At 37.3% G+C, this 25559-nt stretch overlaps 2 protein-coding genes across 16 annotated transcripts in view; both read right to left on the reverse strand.

The window, feature by feature from the left end:
* The window catches only part of kcnq5b (potassium voltage-gated channel, KQT-like subfamily, member 5b), a 125773-nt gene extending 122459 nt beyond the window's left edge, over positions 1–3314 (reverse strand). The window contains exon 1 of the mRNA XM_082164750.1: positions 2444–3314. Within this exon, the coding sequence (XP_082020876.1) occupies positions 2444–2796 (353 nt within the window). The 5' untranslated portion in view covers positions 2797–3314. The remainder of the gene's footprint in view (positions 1–2443) is intronic.
* An 8006-nt stretch (positions 3315–11320) lies between these two features.
* Positions 11321–25559, reverse strand: part of rims1b (regulating synaptic membrane exocytosis 1b) — an 88518-nt gene continuing 74279 nt past the window's right edge. For 13 of the 15 annotated variants that reach the window (XM_082164739.1, XM_082164741.1, XM_082164737.1 and 10 more), the window contains 8 exons: positions 24552–24667; positions 24227–24387; positions 18593–18810; positions 15892–16042; positions 15151–15257; positions 14346–14447; positions 13988–14127; positions 11321–13732 (listed from right to left, as the gene is read on the reverse strand). In XM_082164739.1, the coding sequence (XP_082020865.1) occupies positions 13514–13732; positions 13988–14127; positions 14346–14447; positions 15151–15257; positions 15892–16042; positions 18593–18810; positions 24227–24387; positions 24552–24667 (1214 nt within the window). In that variant the 3' untranslated portion in view covers positions 11321–13513. Of the gene's footprint in view, positions 13733–13987; positions 14128–14345; positions 14448–15150; positions 15258–15891; positions 16043–18592; positions 18811–20675; positions 21415–22761; positions 22915–24226; positions 24388–24551; positions 24668–25559 lie in introns of those variants that run through there. The other 2 variants (XM_082164736.1, XM_082164735.1) reach the window with 2 other exon arrangements.

Genomic DNA, 25559 nt, shown 5'->3' on the forward strand with positions numbered 1-25559 from the left:
AAGGAAGAAGGTGAAAATTCTGGGAAGATTGAGCTTTTAATGATTTCATTAGGATGTAATGTAATATTTTTTTAACACAGAGTTGCATTGACGTGACAGAGCTTACGTTCCCAAACTGCTTAGATTATTGAATCATTTTATATTCTGTTTTGATTTAATTAATTATTCTCTTTCTCTCTCTCTGTGTGATCTATTAGTGATAAAACATAATCCAGTGGGGCTCAAATGCACATTTAGCTACCAATAGCATAGCCGGAGCATTCAGTCGGTTGTGACCCAAGCAGCGAATATGGTAGCATGGGAGAAGGGCTTCCTGAGTAAAAGTCGGGCTTACCGGAAAGTCGCACCCCCAAGTTTGTCCCGGGGATGTCTCATGAGGAGTGCGGCACAACAGTGAGAGGAGAGGGTTTTAAATAAAGAGACAGTTTATACATCAGTGTGGCTTCCCTAAAGTAAATCCTGCTTCTGCTCAATATACTTTACTTAATTATTATTGTACTTTGCTTACCGTTAATTAACATTCAGATTCACCCTAGAGACAAAACAGATTACATGTTCATTGCATTTTGACCCGATATTGTAATTTAAACAAACTTGCCGGCATTCTAGAGAAAAATGCAGGACCAACAATTTACTTCACTTATACCATTTCTAAATAGGTGGTTGTTTGTAAAATCAATAGAAAAAAATCAACAAAACTGATGCCAACAAGACAACATCATCTTTTGTGAAGCATTTACGAAATAGATCTGACAGAAAATAATATCATAAGATACTAAAATATCTGCTTAATAATAATAATAATAATAATAATAATAGGATGTCAGTTTAAAAGTAGCCTAATTAATAATACTCTAAATATTCCCTGATGTAGACCAATATATTAATCCTTATCGCAAAAATCTGATGATGATAAACATTTAAGAGATAAGGCAAAAGCCTTATCTCTCATACACTCACATAACACACCTCCTTTATTATCCTTCATTATCTGAAGAGTGCGGTGTTTGGGCTTGCAAAGAACACTTGGTGAGGAATAAAACATATCGGGACTTGTCCTTATCCTTGTGGAACACACAACAAGAAGACAGAAAAAAACAGTAACATAATGTCTCAACTACCCAGCCAAGGCTCATCTGAGGACAAACAATGCAACACTAAGTGAAATTAAATCCTAAAATCAAATGGACTTGCGAGAATTTATGAGCAACTGCACGAATAAACAAAACACTGAAGAAATGAAAATAAGAGCTCCCGCTTAAAGAGTTAGATAACATGTGCAGATGTTGAAGCCTGTTCTTGTCTTTCAGCAGGCTGTGTGCATGGACACAAGATTTGCACAAAACCTCATGCCATCAAATGACCTTTTCACATAAACGGGAAATTAGATTTCTTTAGGAGAAGAAATTTGACTGACCACATCATAAACCTGGGTCACTTCTCATCTATTTGTGCCTTACAGAAATTAAGATGAAAAAGCATAACTGAAAAAAATAAAATAATAATAAATAAATAAATAAACTCCTCTTGACTGAATCCAAATAAAGATAAACTCCATGATGCAAGCTTATATCCTCGGGTCATTCCAGACCTGTTTTGATATTCCAAGTCTTTTGGAGTAATACAAAAGGGCTATGTGAGGAATCCTCCAAATGTATGATGTTATGCACTGAATATCTTCCCCGTCTGTGGAAGCCATTAAGTTAAACTTGTGAACCAAATATGTCTGTTTCACGAATGAAGACTAGGAATATAGCAGATAAACCAGTCCCCAAATCATGTGTGGAAAAGATTAACCAGGACATGCTGCAAAACTTCTCCCTTTGTGTTCAAGTTAAGAAAGAAAGTCATAGATTTGGAACAACATAAAAATAGTTCCTATATATTTGTGTGTGTCTGTTTGCGCCTGCTGAGTGTTCATCAGTGTCTAATGCTAATGAGAAGCTCTTTAAGTCTTTCAAGGCTTCCCCATCAGACCACATCAAACCATCAGTCTTATGAATGAACATAGCATGTCAGTTTTTTTCAGTAGACTACAATTCCTGCGTTGACTGAAAATTCAAGACCCAATCCTAAAATAACAATACAACCATTTTGATACTGTGATGTTTTCTGTGTAGTCTGTCAGCTGAACACGCTCTGCTGTTATCATCTCAAAACAAAAGGCAGAGTAATCACAACATGAAGTTAAAGGCGAATATCATATTCTCCTTAAGAGAAATGTATAGGCCTAATTGACTATTTCATTCCACATCTTGTTCTCTGTAGGCCTATATCAAACATTCACAGATCCCACATCCCAGGGACGTTTCCTTTCATACGTGGCAAAAGTACGAGAAAAAACTTAAAAGCAACAGGTACATTTTCTAGTTGAAAAACTTTGAGAAATTAAGCAACGCTTTCCATCTCACACAAGCACAATGTTAATAAACGCTGAACTTACACAAAAGCGTGGTAGATAAAAGCCCATGATCTGGGTCTCTCCAGCACGTTGTACAGGTAGTTCTGAAACCTCCGGTAGCGCGCGTTTCTCCGGCCGCTATGCGCTCCGTACACCAGAGGCTTCCCGAGCAGACTCAGCCGAGCGCCCTGCTTCCCCCGGTCTCTTTCCGTAACCGATGCACCTGTGCCGGCATGAGATGCGGACAACAGGCCGTCCCCCGGCTGTGAACAATTGTTCTTCATTCTATTACCACATTCCACATTATTCAATCCGTAACTTTCGGCGTCGTGCCCGGGAGAAGTGTTCATCCAGAGGCCGGAGCCGCTCTCATCTCCGCTGTGGTTGCGGGGCATGGCATCACCAAAGCGGTCACAAATACGCGTAGCATGCGTATTGTTATATATATCTCTGGTAGACGCAACGGGAGAGCCAAGAAACTACCAACGCGAAATGTCAAAAGGACTCAAAATATAGTACAATTATCCTTCGGTCGTGACGCGCGAACGCCACTTTCTTCGCTTCTATGGACACACTTCAGTAAATGGGAAGTGTATAATGTTACTGCTTGTGGCGCTGACCCACAAGAAGAGCCCGTCAAAGTGACTTTATGTCTGCAGTTGAGTCTTGCGTGTACAGCTCGTGTTACTCCAGCGCGCGCGCTTTTGATGTGTCGCTCCTCTCACACACTCTGCGCACAGGAAATCAACTGTGCCATTCTGCGTGCTCGTGCAAGGGCACAAATAACGCGTTACCGTAATAAGCATGTAAATATTCCCAATCAGCATCCGCTGTCCTTTCCGACGCGAGCCTGCGGTAATTCAATATTGACATTAAGGAATTTCAGTGTTGATCGCCGGCTGATAATAAAGCTGACGGTTGAAGATTCATGTGTTTATATAGTCAAATGTTTATTTGCATAACAACTTGTTCTTGAAATCGTAGTTCCTAAAGTTGAACTGACACAGTGCCTCAGTGACAGACCACAAGGCTATACCTTTCAGGAATCAATCATCGTGTTAAAAAGAAAAGAAAACGGATGCGAATTATTAAGATGAGCTGTCAAGGCTTTAGCCCCTCAAATGTCAAAGCAAACTGATGGACGGGGGTCTCTCGGAAAGTTTTTTTCTTTTCTTTTTTTTCTGCATATTAGGTTAGGCTACACGTTTCAGCGTTTTTAAACGTTCATTTTATTTCAAAATACGCCAGAAATCGCGTTTGCCCAAATCATTTATACGAGGAGGTAACCATAGCAACACTATAAGTCGGCTCTTTCAAAAGACATGAGACAAACGTCAACAAATTGAGCCCCATGAATTGCTATAGAAATTCGTTGTATAAGTGATTGCATAATTTAAACTCTGAATAAATTGAAAATTGATATTAGAATTAAACGTCTCCTTGAAGGCTTTGCAAAATATTTAGACCATCACATTTTCCCTTTTATAGAGCCTCAGTAGTAGCCTAACAATTGTCAGACAGCCCATGTGACTGGACCCAAAATAAAATCCACACGAACACTGTTTTCTGTGTGGGCATGCTCGCCCTCCCCAACAGTTAAACTCTGATTTACTGCTGTATCATACTGATCCATCTGTGAGCAGAAAAAAAAAAAAAAAAAAGAAAAAAAATTATATATATATATATATATATATATATATATATATATATATATATATATATATATATATATATATATATGGCTATACATGCTTAGGCTGTTCATCTTTTTATCTTGGGGAATTCCGCCATCATGCAAAAGAGCAATTTGAGTCTGTTTGATTCTCAAATTAGACGCTTGAGTTTAACTGTCATGTAGCCTAAAAGTCGCTGCTCAACTAGTGTTTAAGAGTGAGAAACAAAGTTTAATTAACAGCTGACCAACATATTTAACACAAGCTCAAGGAAAAGTGTAAATCCGTAAAAAGAGATCAGACGGGATGTAACGGCGTCAGTTAAAAGATTCCGTTATAAATGCCATGCAGCTGTCACTGATGAAACTGTGGCTTTCGTCTTCTGACTGCGTGCTTCCTCTAATTTTCAGTTCAAAGCGCCTTCTTGCGTTCAGAATTAGTTAGCAGGCTATTGTGTGGTAGCCTGCAGTAGGCCAAAGCAATCTTGCGCAGGATTTGTTCCATGTCTGTACTAAATAATTGCTCAATTAAGGAGCGTTACCAGGATGGTAAAACCAGTTATTCCGTGTTTTTTCACCAAAAATTATTTATTTCAAAAGCAAATAAATACCAAGACCTTTTAACATTGTTCCATGACTCACATCAGCATCGACATCAGAATCTAGACATATTTCTGTTAAATCTCCAAATACGTAGGCTAAGTTTCCCCCCTTTTTTTCATGCTGATGAGTGATGATTTAGGCCTACATGTGGCTCATCTTGGGCTGCATTCCATTTGCTTCTCAACCTTACATCCAATGACTCAGACTATATAAAGTATGAAAACATGCGATGGAGTTCCTAATTGGCTACATTATGGAGACATAATTACCCTCAGACTCACATTAATTCTGGCTCATCAAGGACTAAGAATAGAAATATACACTTCACCATCTGCGTGCTACTGGACTGCTGAGACACGTAGGCTACTGTTATATTATATTGTGAGAAACTTGAGAGAAAATGATCCAGTTAGGCCCACAATGGAATCATTCCTGCTTGCCATGTCCCCTTGCTGCAACCAGCACCATCACTTGCTATCAGTCACGAGTGGAGCACTGGGGTCATTGGCAGAACACAGAGACATGTATCAGGGTAATTGCTGTGACGCCAGTTTGCGAGGCGGCAGGGAAGGACATGCAATCATGTTGCATAGATGGCGATGACCAATATACGTTATGTGAATTGCAAATTGTTACTTTTTGCTTCAGGCGGAGTTTAATAGCCTATTTTTTTTAATGGTAAGTAATTGCCTACATTAATGAGGTCTGGCTACTTACAATCTCTGTTTGAAGTAGCCTGACGTGGACATATTGGTTCATGGGCTAGCTCTCGCTGTTAATTAATTCAAAAAATCTGCGGTCTAAAATTAAGTTCTTGCAAACAAAACGAGCCCTGACGCTGAGAGTGATGAGTTCATAATTATCCACAGCGCTGAGTCTCGGAAGAATTCTAACAAACGTCTGCCCTCTGCTGGTGAGTGTGAGGAAAACTGTCTCACGCCTCCCATAGGCACACGGCGACAATGCAGTCTGCATCGGTATGGTAGCCTATATAGGGCTGAGCGAGACTAATGCTGCGACCCAATTCGCCTAATACGCCCTAAGTCATAGGGACATAGGCTATACTAGCCTACTTCGTCATCTTTAACGGGCAGCGCACATCCTGTCACTTTAAACTGCCCTGTCAATCATCTTGTCACAGTTAAAATCCTACATTCAATGTAATTTAATTGCCTATCGTTTCGGAGAGAAATGTTGTAGCACGTTAATCTGCCAGTCGTGGGTCTTTCAAGTGAAAACTCTCCTCACGTGTTTGCAATTTGAATAATGATGCATTTAAAAGTTAATGGCTGAACATATCTTTACAAAAGTTCACAATGCTGTTGCAGATGAAATATATAGACAATATTTAATAAATACATGAATACATAAATACATATTGTCAGGTAGCCTATGCTGATAATGAATCACTCAAACCACTATCTAGCCTAAGCCTAATCCTCTCAAGGCTAACCGCCGGACTTGCACATCCTCCATGTCTGTAGTTTTTATTTATTTATTTATTTTTATCTCGTGTTTGTAGTTCTAATCGAATCCTCGGCCAATGCATAGGTTTTGGGATTTGTTGGACTCTTGTGTGGACCTTAGGACCGCAGTTGCCTGATCTAAACCTGTTCTCGCGATTCTTAATGTAATCAATCAAACTTTAATTCATGTAGGCTAATAATATTAAATTTTTATCCTGATTATTTATATAGTTAAAGTGACAGAAATATTTTTTTTAGGTATGTTTTGCAACATTGTTAGCAATAAGGCATAATATATATATATATATATATATATATATTTTTTTTTTTTTTTTTTTTTTTTTTTTCAAATTACAAGCATTTCATAATTAATTCTTAAACAGAATTATGCTTGTATCATATTTGGTATCAACGTTTTTTTATCGAAAAATATCGTAGATGGTGAAAAAAACTTTATCTCTAATCATTTCGGATAGCTGTAGGCTATGCTATGCTACTATCTAAGCTAAGCTAACAAAAAAACACCAAGAATGAAAAAAATTTAAATTCACTATCTATATAGATCATAAGCTATGGCTTCGGTTATATACTATATGAAACATATAAGTTAAAATACATTAATGGTCGTTATAAAGAGTTCAAACAACTTATATAATAAAGTGATATCTTGTAACCAGGCACTAAAGCGATTACCCATAAAACGTGCTTTGAACCAATTGGATTGCTTGGGTCCTAAGCTGGGATTCAGCACTTCACTACACCGGAAATAGTAGACCATCCGGGTATCTTTGGAATACTCATTTCATACTACAATTTGGGACGTACTAATTCTATTTTCGAATACTATTTACGACGGATAGTATGCGAATTGGGACGCACTTAATTGTCACACAGGGAAGATGTTACATGTGTTTTATAGAGTCAAAGTCATATTACACAGATTTATCCATGCAATGGTTTTGTATGTTGGTTTCAAATAGCCTACCCAATTTAAACCCAGCTTAATACCGGTATTAAAACCGGGCCCAGACTAAAATTTCAATCAAATGTTTGGGGCAAGCCACATTTCAATTGGTTCAAAGTTGTCACGTGTCTTAAATGTTATAAATTGGAACAATTCATTTAGGCTATTCCAATATTTGTTATAGAGCCATGTGAGGTGTCGGCCATAGAAATGTCCGCACGAGAAACGGTGGATGAAGATATAGAGGTAGAACTTTCTAGGTGTACAGTTGAAGGCCGATTGAAAAATTCAGAGGTGCTTTTAACTTTATCAACTCAGTTACCGCATTTAACCTCAACTGAAAAAGCTGATGTTTTGGAGTTAGTGAGTCAGTTTCTGACTTTGCTCAATGACATTCCCGGTCAGACGTCTGTTATTGAGCATGATATTGATGTGGGGTCCACTACTATGCCGATAAAACAGCATCTATATCGCGTCAATCCGCTGAAAAGAGCTATTTTACAGAAAGAGGTGCAGTACATGTTAGATCATGACATCGCGGAACCTAACTCCAGTTCCTGGAGTTCGCCATGTCTGCTCGTTGGCAAATCTGACGGCACTTATCGTTTTTGTACTGATTACCGGCGTGTAAATGCTGTTACGAAAACTGACTGTTATCCATTACCAAGAGTGGATGACTGTGTGGATCGAGTACGTTCTGCTGTATACGTCTCAAAGCTCGACCTATTAAAGGGGTACTGGCAAGTACCCCTGACAGAACGTGCTACAGAAATTTCAGCTTTTGTGACTCCGGACGCATTTCTTAAATATAAGGTGATGGCTTTCGGGATGAAAAATGCCCCCAGTACTTTTCAAAGGCTTGTTAATACAGTTTTGGCTGGGGTGTCTGGTTGCGAAGCTTACGTAGATGATGTAGTCTTGTACAGCTCTTCATGGGCTGAGCATTTGAGTTTGCTTGGCACGTTTTTCATCGATCATCTGATGCAAACCTTACGATTAACTTGGCCAAATGTGAGTTTGTGGTGTACTGTGACCATAATCCTCTTACCTTTTTGAATTCGATGTGCAACTTTAGTTTGTGTTTGCAGCCGTACAACCTCGACATTCAACATGTTCGAGGTAAAGATAACGTGGTGGCTGATGCCCTATCTAGGATGGGATAGGTGCATAGGTATGTATGCATGTATGTGTATATGTGTGTATGAAGGTATATAAAAAAGGTAAGGGTTTCTGGGGGGATAAAGGTGTTACATGTGCATGTAGTTTGACTGGTTACTATTTCCTTTCCTAATGTCTGTCTGCCTTCTAGTGGTTGGAAGTGTATTTTGTGTCTTATTAGGAGCAGATTCTCTACACCTGTGGACCGTGTAAGAGCAGCGTGGATATAAGGAGCCCCGTTGTTACATCTAGGAGGCTGGATTGGTGCTGCGGTCGCGTGTCGCTTGTTTTCCCTATTTCTTTTCTCCCCAAAGTTTATGTTATGATTATTGTTTATTAATAAAAACTCCACTGGACCGAACCTTCTGTGTTGACCCTCTTTGTGTGATGGCAAGGTCCGTAACATAATTGGGTGGGTGAGGGTGAGAGCATTTACTGAAGCCACTGGGCAGTTAACTGGGTCCAACTGATGTTCTCTGCACCATACGTTGAATACATTCCATTTTAATGCATTTCATAGTTTAATAGTCCATTTTAATAGTTTAAGATGGTCTCAACAACCTCAGTTGAGAGACCAGCATTTACGAGTTGGTCCCCCTCAGGAGCCAGACCCACAGCTCTGGCCGAGGGTGAAAAAACCCATCGTGTGCAGGCATGCACCAGCCCAACCCAATGCCATATATGCCTTCCCCACCAAGGCCGATACGGCAGGGCTTGGAGGGGAGCGCCGGAGCTCTCAGGGATGACGCAGTATCGGGTGAAAAATATATTGCAAGAGTTTCTTCCATCAGTGGCATCACCCCATAACCGTTCTCCTTCGAGCCCACAATAGATTAATAAAAATGAACATGGGGGCTAAATAATCGAGATGAGAACGGTTTACTCCACGATCTCAACACGTGGAGATCAGTGAGGAAAGGAAGGCTCTGCCACGAAGGCTGCGACCGGGTTTGCAGGAAGCGCTCATCGAGTTTACTTTTTTTTTGTTGCTTCCTGCTTTTTAGATGGCCATACAATATTTAATTTAGCCACTGCCCTGGTCACAACCTCCAGCAGCTCCTCGAAGGCAGGAGAATGGGGTGGCGAATCCTCACATTCTCTTGCCTCGATGCTCAAAACATCGAACTCCTCGGAGCCAGATAATTCGGACATCGGGTCCTTGTCACGGGCGGAAGAGGCCGCAGAGCGGGCTTCCGAGCCGTGCGCGAGACCAATGGAGCTGGTAGCTGTGGGAGCTGTGGGAGCTGTGGGAATGCTGAGAAAGGGCCGAAGCCGTCTCAGCATCATCTGCCAGCTCCATTTGCGATCCCCATGATTGCAAGCACCGCACTGCCTCGACAGACGCAGGACCTGACCCACGGGGAAGGCTCAGGCGGGAGCGGAGCGTTCTTAGTGGTAACAGAACACAGTTTGCACAGACAGCGCCCTCGAGCACTGCCCGTGCATGCTCCGATCCCAGACAAACAACACAGAGCGAGTGTGTGTCACCCTCGCTCAAATAGCGTGGGCAAGGGGATGCACACTGTCTGAATTGCTTCTCTTTATTAGCCATATTTATATATAAGTGAGTGATTTTGACACCAAATAAGACAAAAGTGTAGACGTAGCGCGAGTTCCCTAAAAAAGGAACAGTAATATTGTGAAATATTATTACAATTTAAAATAATATTTTTTAGTTTAATGAACTTTAAAATATAATTTATTTCTTTATTTATTCCTTCAGAAATCATTCTAATATGCTGATTTGATACTCAGTTATGTTAGAAACGGTTGTGCTGCTTAATATTTTTTTGGAACCTGTGATACTTTTTTCAAGATTTGTTGATGAGTAAAAAAGAACAGCATTTATTATTAAATTTTTTTCTAACAATATAAATATTTACTGTCACTTTTTTTTTATTATCAATTTGACACATCTCTACTGAATACTAATAATAATATTTTTTTGTTGTTGCTTTTGCTATATATGTATATTGTTACAAAAGATTTTGATTTCTAATTCTTTTTTTCTTTTTTCCTTTTTATTCATCAAAGAATCCTAAAAAAAAAGTATCACAGGTTATAAAAAAACTATTAAGCAGCACAGCTGTTTTCAACATTGATAATAAATCAGCATAATAGACTGATTTCTGAAGGATCACTGAAGACTGGAGTAATGGCTGATTAAAAGTCAGCGTTGTATCATAGAAATAAATTATATTTTATAGTATATTCAAATCCATTGTTTTAAATTGTAATGATATTTCACAATATTACTTTTTTTTTCTTCTTCTTTTTCTGTATTTTTGGTCAAATACATGCAGGCTTGAGGAGCATAAGAGTCTTCTTTGAAAAACATAAAAAATAGTAATGTTTCCAAACTTTTGACTGGTACTGTAAGTATAACAGTCTCATGTGAAATTATTCATTTTTAACATTAATTGAACATTAAAAACAAATTTTGTTTTTTGCTATTGTTTTACTTATGAACCATGTAGATAAACATGATTGGTGGGAAATCCTGAAGGATAGCCAATTCCATCATGGATGAGGTTGTACAAAACATATTGCATACAGATATTATTGTTCCTAAATCAAATCTTAAAAGATGTCAGCCAACACTATATGAATGCACTATTACATGATAAATGTATGGGTCAGAAAAGTCTGAGGTCAAAAGTGATTAAATGTATTTATTTTAAAACTCTAATCTAGTGTTTCTCAAATCTGGGATAGTATATGGGCTGATGTTTGTTTGTTTAACCACTGTTGATGAATAAAAAGTTAAATGAAAAAGAGAAGAACATAAACATTGGGTTGAAAATTTCTTCCACACACTTTTTTCTTTTATTTGGAAATAATAAAAATTAACTTTTTTCTTTTTCTTTTAAATATAAAACATACACACATCATATGAGCCACACCTGTATACAAACAGAAATGTTGCAGTGAATACTTTTTCTTTTTCATCATCTCAGTGAAACACATACTAGAAGTTGTAAACAGTCAGCATTGTTTTCCCCTCTACTCAAGAATACTGATCAAGTAAAATAAAACCTGTCTCATGAAAAAAACAATCTGATTTCGTGTTCATAGCAGAGGTGAAGAATTTGGCTCGAAAGCACAGAGAAAATGACGATCTGGCTACAGCTTTAGAGCGGAGTGGTTCGGCCCTCTAAAAGTGACAGTGAGCGCTCTAGATTTGGACCCATATGATAATAAAGGTGTCCGCTCAGCGGTCCCATATTGGGATGGTTGTTCTCAAAAGTAAGCCTTGGCCCCTTTGCAAATATGGCTTAACCACATGGTTATCTCATTTTTACAACACATGCGCTAATTAGTCTCTGTGCATCTACATTTATATTTAACATGTATACGGTTATGTATGTATGATATATTTTTGACATTTCCTGTTTTGATATCAGTATACTCTTGAATAACTTGATGGGATGTATACACATTTTATAGGTTAATTTCTGTGGTTTTGAGGTAAATTATGATTCAGTAAAATCTGTAAAACAGGAAGGAGGTTAGCTTTTGTTCAGTGTTACAGTACAGCACATTTCCCCAAAGGTATATAAAAGACTAAAACAAATAATTAAAAACTTGGAAAAAAAACAAAATGTTGCAACATTCAGCACCGAATGGAGGACATGGACTATTTTTTTTTAGCTGATCTGAAAAGTCTGAGTGAAAGCAAATGGCTTCTTTTTCTTGGTTTATCTCTTATATTCAAGTACAAGCAAACTGTACAGTACATGCAACATACAAGCTGGCCTACAGTATGTTGAACTAACACATATCTATTTCTGTTACTTTTTAACATTTGTGTAGTCTGTTTTACAAAAATGTGCATGCAGCTGGGAACTGATCCGAGTCATGCTGCTCCAATGCACTGGAGGGAGGGGCCAGTGGCCTGATAGATGATTGGTGTTTATGTTTGTGATGGCAAAATCTGATTGGTCACTTCAACATTTACAGAGACACACAAGAGGAATTAGCATTTTTTCTCAATCATTTAAAAAATCAAGCTTTTGTGCTTGCATTATTCATTTAAAATAAAGACATATGTGCAAGGGCTTGTTGAAGAGTTTCAGTCAATCGTGTGACCACAGGGTGGTATAAGTTAAAAGTGGCTTTTGCTAAACCATATATATTAAAAAGGAAAATGTACATTTACGCAATCACTTACCATCAAACAAATTTAAAAAGTTAGTTTAGTGTCCAAAAAAACTCTATGTATCAAGATTTGCTCAACAGATGAAACCATAATTGTATAGATTTCTTTTACCAAAGACCCTAAATTAGAAAACTTACATGTACATAAATATGTTTACCTTGGTACATAGTGTTTTTTCATTAACTAAATATATACTTTTTAATAGCATTTAATGATAAGTGTAAATACCTACAAATCTGATTGAATTCACTGAATAAGATGATGTATGCAATGTACTGTAGGATAATGTAATCGTTTCAATTAACAGTAAATAAAAATGTATACTGTGCAAAGAAATGTGTATTTTTCCAGATACGTTGTCTTCAATCTCTTTTTTAGCATTTCTTGTCATTTTCACAGCACATTGGACAACACAAACCAATTGATTTTCATCAAATGTGCCAGAGATGTTAAAAATAAATAAATAAATAAAACTAAACAAATATAAAATAACTTCTAGAAGAGAGTGACCTCTGCTAGCTGTCACAAGCATTGAAAACAGAGGAACTTTTTGGAGGATATGAACCATGGCTTTGGGTCCTCCAGGTTTAGGCACCAAGAAAGGCCCTGCCCTTCCAGACAACCTCCCCAGGGGACGCCCTACGTCTTTCCAGTGGCTGACCTTTGACTTTCAGTACAAACAGGGTTTAGACAGGGCCTCGGCTGAGGCCCCACAATCCCTTGGTCAGAGGTCACCTTTGTTTTTGGGCTGATACATTCTGATGCTCTGTTAAAAACTAGCTAACGTACATTTCTTTAATGAAGACTTGACAGAATATCACCCTGCTTTCTATGTCACCCTAAAGCGGTGCTTCCCACGTGCTAGTGTGCTAGACAGCACTAAGTCTCACGCAACAAACAGTGAGAGAAACAAACAAACTCGGCAGAACACGTGCTACCCACAAAGAGGAAAACATAAAAACAAAGTCACAGGAGTGATTGTCAGATTTTAACAAAGCTTTGTGTCATTTCATCGCATTTTCTGCCTGGCTCTTATTGTTGTCTTGTTGTCTCTCAGCTTGTATTGACTGTGCTTTATATTGTTAGTCCACTACGATCGAACTCCCGGAGGTGCCGGTGAATTGTCCAGGGATGTCTGAGAAGCACGTCGAGTTATAGAGGCAAGAGTTGGGTCGACAAGGGAAGAAGGCGGGAAAAGTTTGTACCAGCCAATGACATTGCTGGAGAGGTCCAGCTCCTCTAGTAGGATTTGTGCAACTCCCATGAAGGATTTGTGGTCCATTCGCCCATAATCTCCCCAGACAATTACCTAATAGGATGAAATCAACAGTTTGTTTATTGATTAATCAGTGGATGGAACTCTCAGGTCACATAATCAAAGTTAATAATATCTAATCTCAACAATGTGATCTATTTAAACTAGACAATTGTCTTTTTCATGCAGCCCTTGTAGGCTTCAATGACATTTTCTCACAGAAGTTCTGTTCAACTGCTTCATCAAGTGTACAGAATCTGCAAAAATAAACTAAACGTAGAAAAAAGACAAAAAAGACACATTACTTACTTGTAACACTTTACCCTGCGGACTTTCTTCAAACTGCAGTGCTTGCTGGTACAGCGGGTCGAGTGTCTTGCGTGCAATTTTTGTCTTCTTCTTAGCTACATACGCCCCATTGTGTAGAAGATAGACTTTGACATATGGAGCTATGATTGAACAGAATGGATCAAATTAGGCAGGTATCAACACAATGTATACTACTGACATTACTGAATATATCAAGTATGACTAGCTCTGGCAAATTTGGCTGTTTTCTGTATCACCTAGAACTGCTTGATGAGTTATGTGGCTGAGTAATATGATACTGTACATATGGAGTTAGAATCACAAGCTGTGAGTTCAGAATACATCAGAAAGGACTCACCAGGGAGTGATTTGGATCCTGGTTTTTGGATGAGACCTCGTGCTCTTATCACCTCCACCTCCAGCTGGCCTTTCTTATTCACCATGCCAATCTGAATGTCACCTGGACATCACAGAATATGCAAAGAAAACCAATTAAAATTGGCCATTTTATTTAAACGGTACATTTACTTAATGGATTTATTCAAATGGTTCATGCAAAAACATTATTTGACATTATTTCCCAAGGCAGTTACCTTTTGTATTTTGAACTGAAGTCAGTAAATTAGGACTGTAAATGTAATCTACTGTTTTTTGTACAAATATAGAAGAAAAAAAAACTATACAACTAGAATACAACATAACTGTTTTTAACTTGACACAAGTCTTGAAAAGAGACGCTAAAAACAGTGTGACACGATGCAGTGGTAAATGATGTCCATATGACAGATTTTATAGACTGATGATTAAAAAATAGCATAGACGGATCACTGAAATGCATCCAATGTGAACGGTCTCTAAGACTATCTTATAAAGAACTTGATTGCTAAATGAATTGCTATGAACTGTAGGCCAGCTTATTAAATTATTAAATTATATGTAATTTACAGTATTGTCTTTTAATTTGTCTGCTTCGATAACATAATGGCTTAAATTATATTGGTTCTTCGCAAATTTTTATACACAGTGTGCAGTTACTTGTGTAGTTAATCAAATTAATCACACTCAGTTGCATAAAACTGAATAAAAAATGGTAAACAATTGACAGCAAATGGGATAAAAATAGGATGCTACAAGGGAGAAAGTCACAAAGAAGAAAATCTTACCAATTGCTGGTGTGGCTAGGGTTTGTCGACCAACTAGTTGAGCAGGGCCCAGTCCATCCAGGAAGTCACTGAACTGAGTCTCGACTCGAACTGCTGGAAAAATTTGACTGACAAAGACAAACATTGTAATGAAAAAAGGTGTTGCAATTGTTGTTCTTACTGACTTATAGAAGATTCATAAAAAGAAAAAATCTAGTAACGGCATCGGAGAGTTTTGGAGATCAATTTCTTTTTTAATTGGACTCTTTTAAATGATCATTGTATCCAAAGTATGTGGATTTGTATTCAGGCATGGTGTTCCCACAAACCGAAAGTCTTTTTGAAGCATGTTTACATGTTTATCCATAATGGCAATGCCTGACTGACTGTTTGGATAAAAGGAACAGCACTTAATGAGGCTGCCTGCTATTTCTAGAAAATAATATTCCCGGTTTAAGATGGGACATTTCAGAATGGAAAAAAATATGGAAAATGTAAAATTATTTTGGATCATTGTAAATACAGGAACAGGAAATTGCTCCAACTGACCCCTGCTTTGGGACAGACATGTACATACAAGAACTGGCAATTGGTATGAAAAGATAACAAGAACAAATTTTTCCATGTTGTTTTAGAGAACGCGTAACAGATGTTTGGAGAAGTGCGTGACCAATGCAGTGCCAATCTTGTTCTCATGGGTGGAAGTGCTGCATTAAAAAAATTACAAAATATAATCTAATAAAGCACGAGAAGGAAACTTACCTGCCCTCTGAGTTGTAGCTGTTCATGCTTCCGTTGTTGGATTCTCGGCTGGGTTGACGACTCATATTCCTTTGCAACTCCACAGCCATTCCCGTCTCCTGACTGCGCTGGATTGTCCCTTGACTGCCCTTCGACTTCTTATTGGACGCCTCTGAAGATGGACAGATTCCACAAACAATAAAGAAATGTACTTTTAAGAGAAGTTTGTAACACTCATTTGGAGAGAAAAGAAAAGAAAAATCTGAATCTCTCCAACATGATTGTCTGTGATAAATTTTTAAAGAGTTCAGAATCAGAATCAGAATCAGAAAGAGCTTTATTGCCAAGTATGCTTCAATGAGATCAATGTCCTTTCTAAACAATTCCGGTCAAGCTGCACTCTATCTTTTTAACATGCTACATCCTTTTGGATGTTTGAACCAGACAGCGAAATAATTTGACAGTGCTTGTAGCTCCCACTGGGATGAGAGCTAACCGTACTGCGTTAACCACCCCTTTATCTGTCTTAAAAACAGATAGGGGGGGTGAAGCATGCCTCCTCCTGAGTCACTTTTGTCTTACATAAAACAGAGAGAATGAAATGCAGATCCCCCGCAGGTCTTACGACGACTCTAATGTGCTTTCAAGACTTTTTCAAAAGAAACAGGCTCTGTGGCAGTGGCATGAGTCGCCTGATGGAAAGTCTTATTATACCAAACAATGCAGTCAGTCCTGACATCTGAAAGTACTAAAATGGCCACAGGTGAAAAGATGCTATTCAGGTTTGATAAGGACAAACAAACCATAGCTAAAGCATACATTTGAACTCGTAGCAGGATACTGATCAAAGGGTGAAACAGGAAAAGTAGGCTTAATGTTTATGACACTACGTTTTGTGTGTCCTCTTGTTTTGTCTAGTGAAAACACTTTAACAACTTCTTAGGACAAACACACACTATAAAAAAAAAAAAAAAAATTATGTCAGGTAACCTAAAAAAAATACGGAAGCCCTGAACCGCAACGAAAAAAAAAAAAAAATTATGTAAAAAAAAAAAAAAAGCTATCATTTCGAGATTAAAGTCGAAATGTTTCGAGATTAAAGTCGAAATGTTTCGAGATTAAAGTCGAAATCTTTCGAGAATAAAGTCTTCCGTAGAAGTTGTGTGTGTGCTTGCCGTTATTTCACATTGCCGCACAGGCATTCATGCGTGTGCGTGTGCGTGTGTGTGTGTGTGTGTGTGTGTGTGTAAACTGGATCTATACAAAATAATAGCTTTTTACTTTTATCTGGGCTTTCAACAAAGGGATATTCTACAACATGACATTAGGCTATAGGACTTTATAAAATATACTGTCAGACTGGATCAAGATATCCAGCTTTATGAATGAATGAATGAATGCATGAATGAGGCATTTATATAGCGCTTTCATATGTCTACTGTAGGCCTACACTTAAAAGCGCTTTACAATCATTTCAGGGAATCTTTCCTCAACCACCAGTGGTTATTATATTTGAGGAAATCACGGGATCCGCCCAAATGATTGGATACAGAATGATGCACTTAAAATGTATCCAGAACGTACGGTGTCTATTATAGACGGCAGTTCGACTTCACAAGCGCATGTATTTACACACACGCACACGCATGAATGCCTGTGCGGCAATGTGAAATAACGGCAAGCACACACACAACTTCTACGGAAGACTTTATTCTCGAAACATTTCGACTTTAATCTCGAAACATTTCGACTTTAATCTCGAAACATTTCGACTTTAATCTCGAAACATTTCGACTTTAATCTCGAAACATTTCGACTTTAATCTCGAAATGATAGCATTTTTTTTTTTTTTACTTTTTTTTTTTACTTTTTTTTAAATTATTATTTATTTTTTTACTTTTTTTTTTTTTTTTTTTGTTGCGGTTCAGGGCTTCCGTAAAAAAACATCTAAACAAACTTTTTTAATTGAAGTTCATTTTGGGGTCTTTTAGATTTTCTAAGTCACTTATGTTTACCAAGGCTGTTTATTTTATCAAAATACAGTAATTTTATGAAATATTATTACAATTTAAAGTAGATCTGTTTTCTAATTTTATATCCTGTAATGGCAAAGCTGAAGTTTTAGCAGCCATTACTCCTTCAGTCTTCAGTGTCACATGATCCTTCAGAAATCATTCTAATATGCAGACATGGTGCTCAAGAAACATTTCTTATTATTATGGGTTTTTTCTACAAGAGTTGTGCTACTTAATATTTGTGTGGAAACCATGATAAAAAAAATTTCTGGATTCTTTGATAAATAAAAAAGTGTGAAATATTGAAATGGAAAAATTTGCATCATTGTAAATTTCTTAACTGTCACTTTTAATAAATGTAAAACCGGATAAAACCTGATTTCAGCAAGTACAACATGTTCCTGGATCAATATCTTTGTTGATCCTGGAACAACATTCCAATCAACCAATCAGATTTGAGAGACAAGTTTACAGTTTATCTTAAGTTTAGGCTTACAACCAGGGTTAGGAGCTTCTACATAAGTGTTATTCACCAATCATTTCCCTCTGATTTTAGAGATAACTTATGGATAGGGTTAGTTTTAGGGGTAGGGATATGGTTAGGATTACATTTTCAGACAGGAATGTTGTTCCAGGATCAACAAAATATGTTGACACAGCAACGAGTCTGACTCAGCAAAATCAGGACGTGCGCTAAAGACACTGACCCGTTTGACTGATCTGTGAGGTGCTTCGACTGCGACGGTTTCCCACAATAGCCACGAATCGAGCATTGAGGCTGGAGCGACGCTTTTTAGCTCCGGTCCCGACTGTTCCCAGAGCAGTGTCAGACTGGCTGCCGTCTGTTCGCTCTGATGTATTAATGTCACCGCTAACACTTGTGCTCTTTAGCATATTCCGACCAGATGAGGCTCTGACTTGATGACTGTAAGCAAGAGAAAGAAAGAGTAAAAGAGAGATGAATAGTTCATAGACAAATCAGTTGATACATAAAGGTAAGAGAGAGACACTAACTGTTGAAAACCGTATTCAAGATCTTAATGCTTTATTATTTTCCAAGATGTATGTACACTGCTAAAACAGCTTACAAACCACATCACTGATTCTAATCCAAGCACAAAATAATAGCTGGTTTTGTCCAATCAAATTATTTTGCACAAGCCAGTATGGAAGAGAGAATGTTCGAAATCTGTTTTTAGACAATATCATCTGCTTCTCTACATAAAATTAGACTGAATCATGACAAATTAGTCAAAACTAGTCAACACTAGTTATGACATCTCTTGACAAGCACAGATAAAAAAAAAAAACTTTAAAAAAATAGCTAATAGCCTTTTGTTGATGTCATGAATCGTGATTTACTATTTTGTTGCAGGTGGAATAGTGTAAGTACCGAAAGTAAAAATCTCATTCATTTTCTGCATGGGGAACTTTCTAAACATTTAAAAGACAGACTAACTGCGAGCTATGAGGTTGTTAATCAATGATATATGCTTTTGTTGAAGCCATCAGCCTTCATTATTTAAAATTTTCAACATATTTTTACACAATCAAGTTCAGCAGGGTAATTCCTGGTGAAAAACTACACAACCCATAATTCTGCAGAAATCTCCACCAATCAGAGAATCAAATTGCTCTCACGAAGCACTCACTACTTAAATATTTGTATGCATAATATGCATATTTTGCAATTAACCTAATTATTTCTAAACATATAATATAATCAAACATCTTTAAAATGAATATTTTTATAAATTTTTTATCTGATTATGCCATTTGCAATGCTTCATGGGATTGTAGTTCTTTCCCTCACTGAAGCCGTTAAAGGAGAAGTTCACTTTTAAAAAAACTTTTGCTGATAATTTACTCACCCCCATGTCATCCAAGATGTCCATGTCTTTCTTTCTTCAGTCGAAAAGAAATTAAGGTTTTTGATGAAAACATTCCAGGATTTTTTCACATATTATGGATTCCATTGGGACCCAAACGGTTCAAGGTCCAAATGACAGTTTCATTGCCGCTTCAAAGGGCTTTAAACGATACCAGACGATGAATAAGGGTCTTATCTAGCGAAACGATCGGTCATTTCAAAAATAAAATAAAAAGTTGACGTTTTATAAGCACAAATGTTCGGCTTGCTCTGTTCTGTGATGCGCGTTCGTGACGTCACGTAATACGCAATTACGTTGAAAAGGTCACGCTTGAAAAATTGAAGAAAATGTTCTTTTTGGCTTTTTAATATTAAAACACTCAGGATGCGCACACGAAATGGGCATTTTAAACGATAAACTGACACAAATACATTTGAAAATGTTTATATGGTCCTCCTTCCGCACATTTGTAAACACATCAAACTTGACCTTTTCAACGTAATTGCGTATTACGTGACGTCACGAACGCGCATCACAGAACAGAGCAAGGCGAACATTTGTGCTTATAAAACGTCAACTTTTTATTTTATTTTTGAAATGACCGATCGTTTCGCTAGATAAGACCCTTATTCATCGTCTGGTATCGTTTAAAGCCCTTTGAAGCTGCAATGAAACTGTCATTTGGACCTTGAACCGTTTGGGTCCCAATGGAATCCATAATATGTGGAAAAATCCTGGAATGTTTTCATCAAAAACCTTAATTTCTTTTCGACTGAAGAAAGAAAGACATGGACATCTTGGATGACATGGGGGTGAGTAAATTATCAGCAAAAGTTTTTTCAAAAGTGAACTTCTCCTTTAAGTACACAGTCTCGGACCTTTGTCTTTTTGTCTGATTTTCAAAAAAAAAATTGTTTCAAATCAAAGATTATAAACAAAAGATTATTGATATACCTTGTACATGGTTGGTTTGGTTCATGATTATATATCTCTTAAACTTCACAAGCATTAAGTACACTTTTTTTTTTTAAATCCCTATGGGAAAAATACTGGGGTAGGGACATTCTCATTCTTCTGGAAAGCATTTGATTGGACAAAAATGTAATCAATATCAGTATTCTGATCTGTTTTCCTGGAAGAGTTTAAAAGTGTAGACCTACTTAAAGTGAATTGTGTTTAGAAGTACACTAGTTAACACAAAGTGACTAAAAGCCACAAAAGTGTTTTGATTCATGAAATCCTTAAAACTTGATTTACATCTGATTTAGTAGAACTGTGTTAATTAAAAAGCAACATCTTCAGATCAGTAGTTCAAACTGTCTGTATTATGACACAGCAGCACACTTTGACAGTGCAGCCATGTCCTCTGCTGCCCCCTGGGGGTTCGGAGGAGCTGCCGTGTGTCTGCACCCTCTGACGGTGTCAAGGTACTGCAGGACTGTCCAATTGCACTCTCCCCATCATGTCTACACCCTAATCCACTGTCTGTAGGATGTAGGGTGGGGATAGGAAGTAAGGAGGTAGGTCTCTCTTCCACAGGCTGGAGGGCAGTGCCAGTGACAGAGGGGTAAGCAGACAGGGTTCTGGGTTTAGGAGGATCCAGTGCTGGCTCAGTATTCAAGCATGGGAGATATGAGGTGAGGCATGCAAAGAGGGATCTAATACACACAATACACAGGACACACATAGACACACAAAGAGTGGCATGTGAATGAAGCAAAACATACAAATGATACAAATGAAATCAAACACAGCATGCACAATTAACATTGTCTCAAACTAAATGTAGTGTACAGGATCATTTTAAGACAGCAAAAAAGAATATTCCAATAAAATATGAATAGTTGGTAAAAGTTAAGGTATTAAGGTATGCTTGACGCATAACATGCACATACGTTTTTTTAACATCAACATTTTAAATTCATATGGATGTACAAGGGATAGTAAATATTTTAGAAATAAAACTGGTCAACATTTACTTTAAAGTTTTTCGCCATTTTTAACTACTTTTTTGTCTTCACTGACTCAACTAATTCTAACAAATTAACTTATACAAATATTGATCATAGTCAACTTATATGTAATAAAAGTTGCATGCATTATAATAATAAAGAATTAGTTTAAACATATAATTCACAAACATTCAATCACATCGCACACGTCAATGCCACCCAAAAATATTTCATGTTAACTATGTTTGTTTGAACTAAGCAGACTTCACCCAGTGACACCTAGTGTGTGGCTTCAAACTGATATATAATTTTTTTTTATAAATGATGAAGATATATAACTGGTTAGTGAAGCCCGAAACGTGTTAGGAAAGAGACAAGAATAGACAGAAAAGATAGAAAGTTAATTTAAGGCTTTTAATGATATATGTACAAGCTCTGTTTGAGGAGAAGGAATGTTTTTATCCTCTTTTAATTTTTTTCATTGTCATTGCCTCCTTTCTATGTAAATTAGTCTTATTATAGAAAAAATTATATGTTTTTAACATTGCAATATTACCACGTATGGTATGCAGGTGGTACTGTAAATGGATTTTTTTTTTTTGTTTACATTTTCTACTGATCATGGCAGCAGTGATTCATCAATTGAGGATCGAAAGCTTGTGAAGAACTCTATAACTGGGCATTTGTCCAGATGTGCGGTGTAGTCGAGCATGCTTTTTGCATTTTAAAGAGCTGACTACGGTGTCTGGATCACTGGGATCATTAAGTCGTTAAGACAGATTGCAATATAGTCTGCCAGCCTTCTAGATGAGGAAGATTATATATACATTTTCTGGGTGCTGTTACTCGATTTGCATAGTTCCTTTAGCAAATAAGACGATAAAACAATGCAGAATGTGCATACAAATAAAAAGCACTATCAGCAGAAATAAGATAAGATTGCTCAATTCTAGATGTTGTTTTTGTTGTTGTTTCTGGTATAAGCTAATGATAAAGTTTTATCCGGTGGTGGTTGAGGTGAAGACATGGGCAGGGGGAGCTGGTCCATGTTACCTCAGATCTCCAGCCACCGTATGACGTCTGCGTTTAAGCTCCTCAGAGAAACGTCTCTTTCCCAGACTCCTCCTGTTGTCTGTTCCATTCACCCCCCATGAAATCCTTCTCTCCTTCTTCTCTTCTCCTTTACAACTCTCCAACGACTTTGACCTTTGACCCCCAATGCAATATGCATGCATGCAATAGGGCACAAGCCGTAATAGAAAGAAAGGTAAATCATGCAGAAAATAAAAATGTTTCAAAAGTAACAAGCCATGCATATGACAGACAGCTAAAAGCATGCAAATGTCAAACACGACTAATAACAAAAAATGACATTTCACTACCTGAGGACACATTTTTTATGACCTGAATTGAATAATTACTGCTAGTATAGAATAATTTAGCAATTTTACTAGTGAAAAATATTATGATTTGTAGGAGAGGGAATAAATAAGCATTGCAAGTGAACAACAATATAATTTAATGTGACAGAACAGAATATGATTTTTCAGAGTATGGAAAAATAGCAGAGAGCTAAAGAAAGAGAGAGTAAAAATTTGAAAAAATATTTTGTAGCTATTAAAAAATATATATATTTTGTACTATTTTTCCAAACACCCCACCCATTGGTGTGCAGGGTACAAAATCAACTTTTGCTCCAACTTCCAATGAAGAGTTAATCAAGAAAATGTACTGGCTACTTTTTTTTTAAAGGTCATAACTAAATTTATGCATTTTTATATATCTATATTTTCATTGGGGTAGGTATGATTTTTGTAATGTTTTTGAAAGAAGCCTCTTATGCTCACTAAGGCTATATTTATTTTATTTACATTTAAAATAGCTGTTTTCTACAGAAATACATTTTAAAAGGTAATTTATTCCTGTAATGTCAAAGCTGAATTTTCAGCAGCCATTACTTCAGTCTTCATCATCTTTCAGTTATCATGATCATTAGAAATCATGCTAATATGCTGATGTGGTACTAGAGTAACATTTCTTATTATTATCAGAGTTGAAAGCGGTTTTGCTGATTAATATTCTTTTGTGGAAAGATCAAAAGAACAGCATTGTAAAAAGTATTTACTGTCAATTTTGATCAATTTAATGAATTCTTACTGAATAAAAATGAATAAAAAATATGAATTCCTTTAAAAAAATGTTTACACCAAACTTCCAAATACTTTTATATATATAATCTGATAAATATTGTGTTTTGCTGCAAAAGCATTTTAGGCATGCTAAACTTCTAGTCATTAAAAGACTCTTACTTTTTGAGGGTTTATATGTCTGATTGTGTAGCTTGTGTTGCTTATATCAATGATGGTCACACTATTATTCTTACACTTTGACTTAAACCATGTACAATGTTGCATTTTCTAATAATAACTGCAATTAACTCCAACATTATCCATTATTACGCAGTACTTTCCAAGTATGGACCCTGTGTGTTTGTTTCTGTGCATGTTTATAGGCTAACCTTATTCTCCCATGCGGCCTCTCAGACTGAATGGACATGTAGCTGGTGGCGCTCAGCCGTGAGGCACTGCTGGCATGGGAGATGGCTGAAGCATCGCTCATGTCGCTGTCTGATGACCTCGCAGACATGTTGTCACAACTCCTCCTCTGGTCTTTATACATCTAAACCATGGAAAACAACAAATATTTAGAACCATGTTTAAAAACAATAAAACTTACAAAAAGGAATGTGGGCGAAGAATTAAATTTTGTGAAGAATTATTTAATCATCAACCAGCACTGCCAGACAAATGAGTTGGAGACCTAAAAGCCAGTTTAAGACTCACATCTCTCCTGTTCTTGAGCTCTGCCTCTGGATCGTGACCAAAGCTTGTAGAAGAGCCCGGCCGATAGGAGGGAACTCTCATCTGCAACTGACGAGCCCGCTCCTCCACTGCTAGTGCTACAATGAGACAGTAAGGGGGACAGTAAACTGAATTTTTGAGGAAATTATACTTTTGATGGAAATGCACATTAAATCTTCCCTGTTTGAAAAGACAGCTTAAGGCAAGACACTACAGTCAAAACCATTGTTTTTTCATGCATTTTGAGATTTTGGGATATTTTGCTTGAGTAACTTGAGTCTCTTCTTCTTATAGTGGAAAGAAAACTTCCAAAATACTGAAATTGTTTATATTATTACACTTTATCTATTTGCTATTTATCTTTAAAGGCTTTTTTCTCAAAATGAGTATTTTCTCTCACCGTGAACCTGAAATGTTTACTACAGTAGCACTTACATGCAACAAAAGTTTCAGTTTTATTCTTATCTATATACTGAAGGTTCCCTTTCGAAGTGGAAATAAAATCCGCGTCATGGAGTTGATGTTATTGGGACACTCCAAATGAGCTGGTGTCTGAAGCATGTATGTTACCCACCAAACTTGATTGGCTACCACAGTTGATGTCACAGGCATGTCGGCAGGGTATATGCGGGCACCTAGTCATCAGCTTCTTTGTCTTTAGGAAGCCATATGTTTGTCTGTGCGTGTAAAGATTCTCTGTGTGTTTGCGGTTAGGAGAAAAAAAATATGTCTAGTGCATTTAGGAGATGTGTCACAAAGATATTTAACACGATCTGTGTGTTATATGTATTGAAATGGAGCATGCTCAGTCAGCCATCAAGGGGGCTGGTTGTACTCATTGTGTTCACTTCACAATGAGAAAGTTCCGCTCCAACATGGCTCTTTTCAAGTTTTGCTCCCCGTGGATTGGGTCCCACCACTGCCGAGGCAACACAGACTTTGTGTGGGGGTCACAGGTTGAGCCAGCTGAGTAGCTTGAGACAGGTCTAT

The sequence above is a fragment of the Leuciscus leuciscus genome (genome assembly GCF_965113295.1).
Source record: "Leuciscus leuciscus genome assembly, chromosome: 3".
NCBI lineage: Eukaryota > Metazoa > Chordata > Actinopteri > Cypriniformes > Leuciscidae > Leuciscus > Leuciscus leuciscus.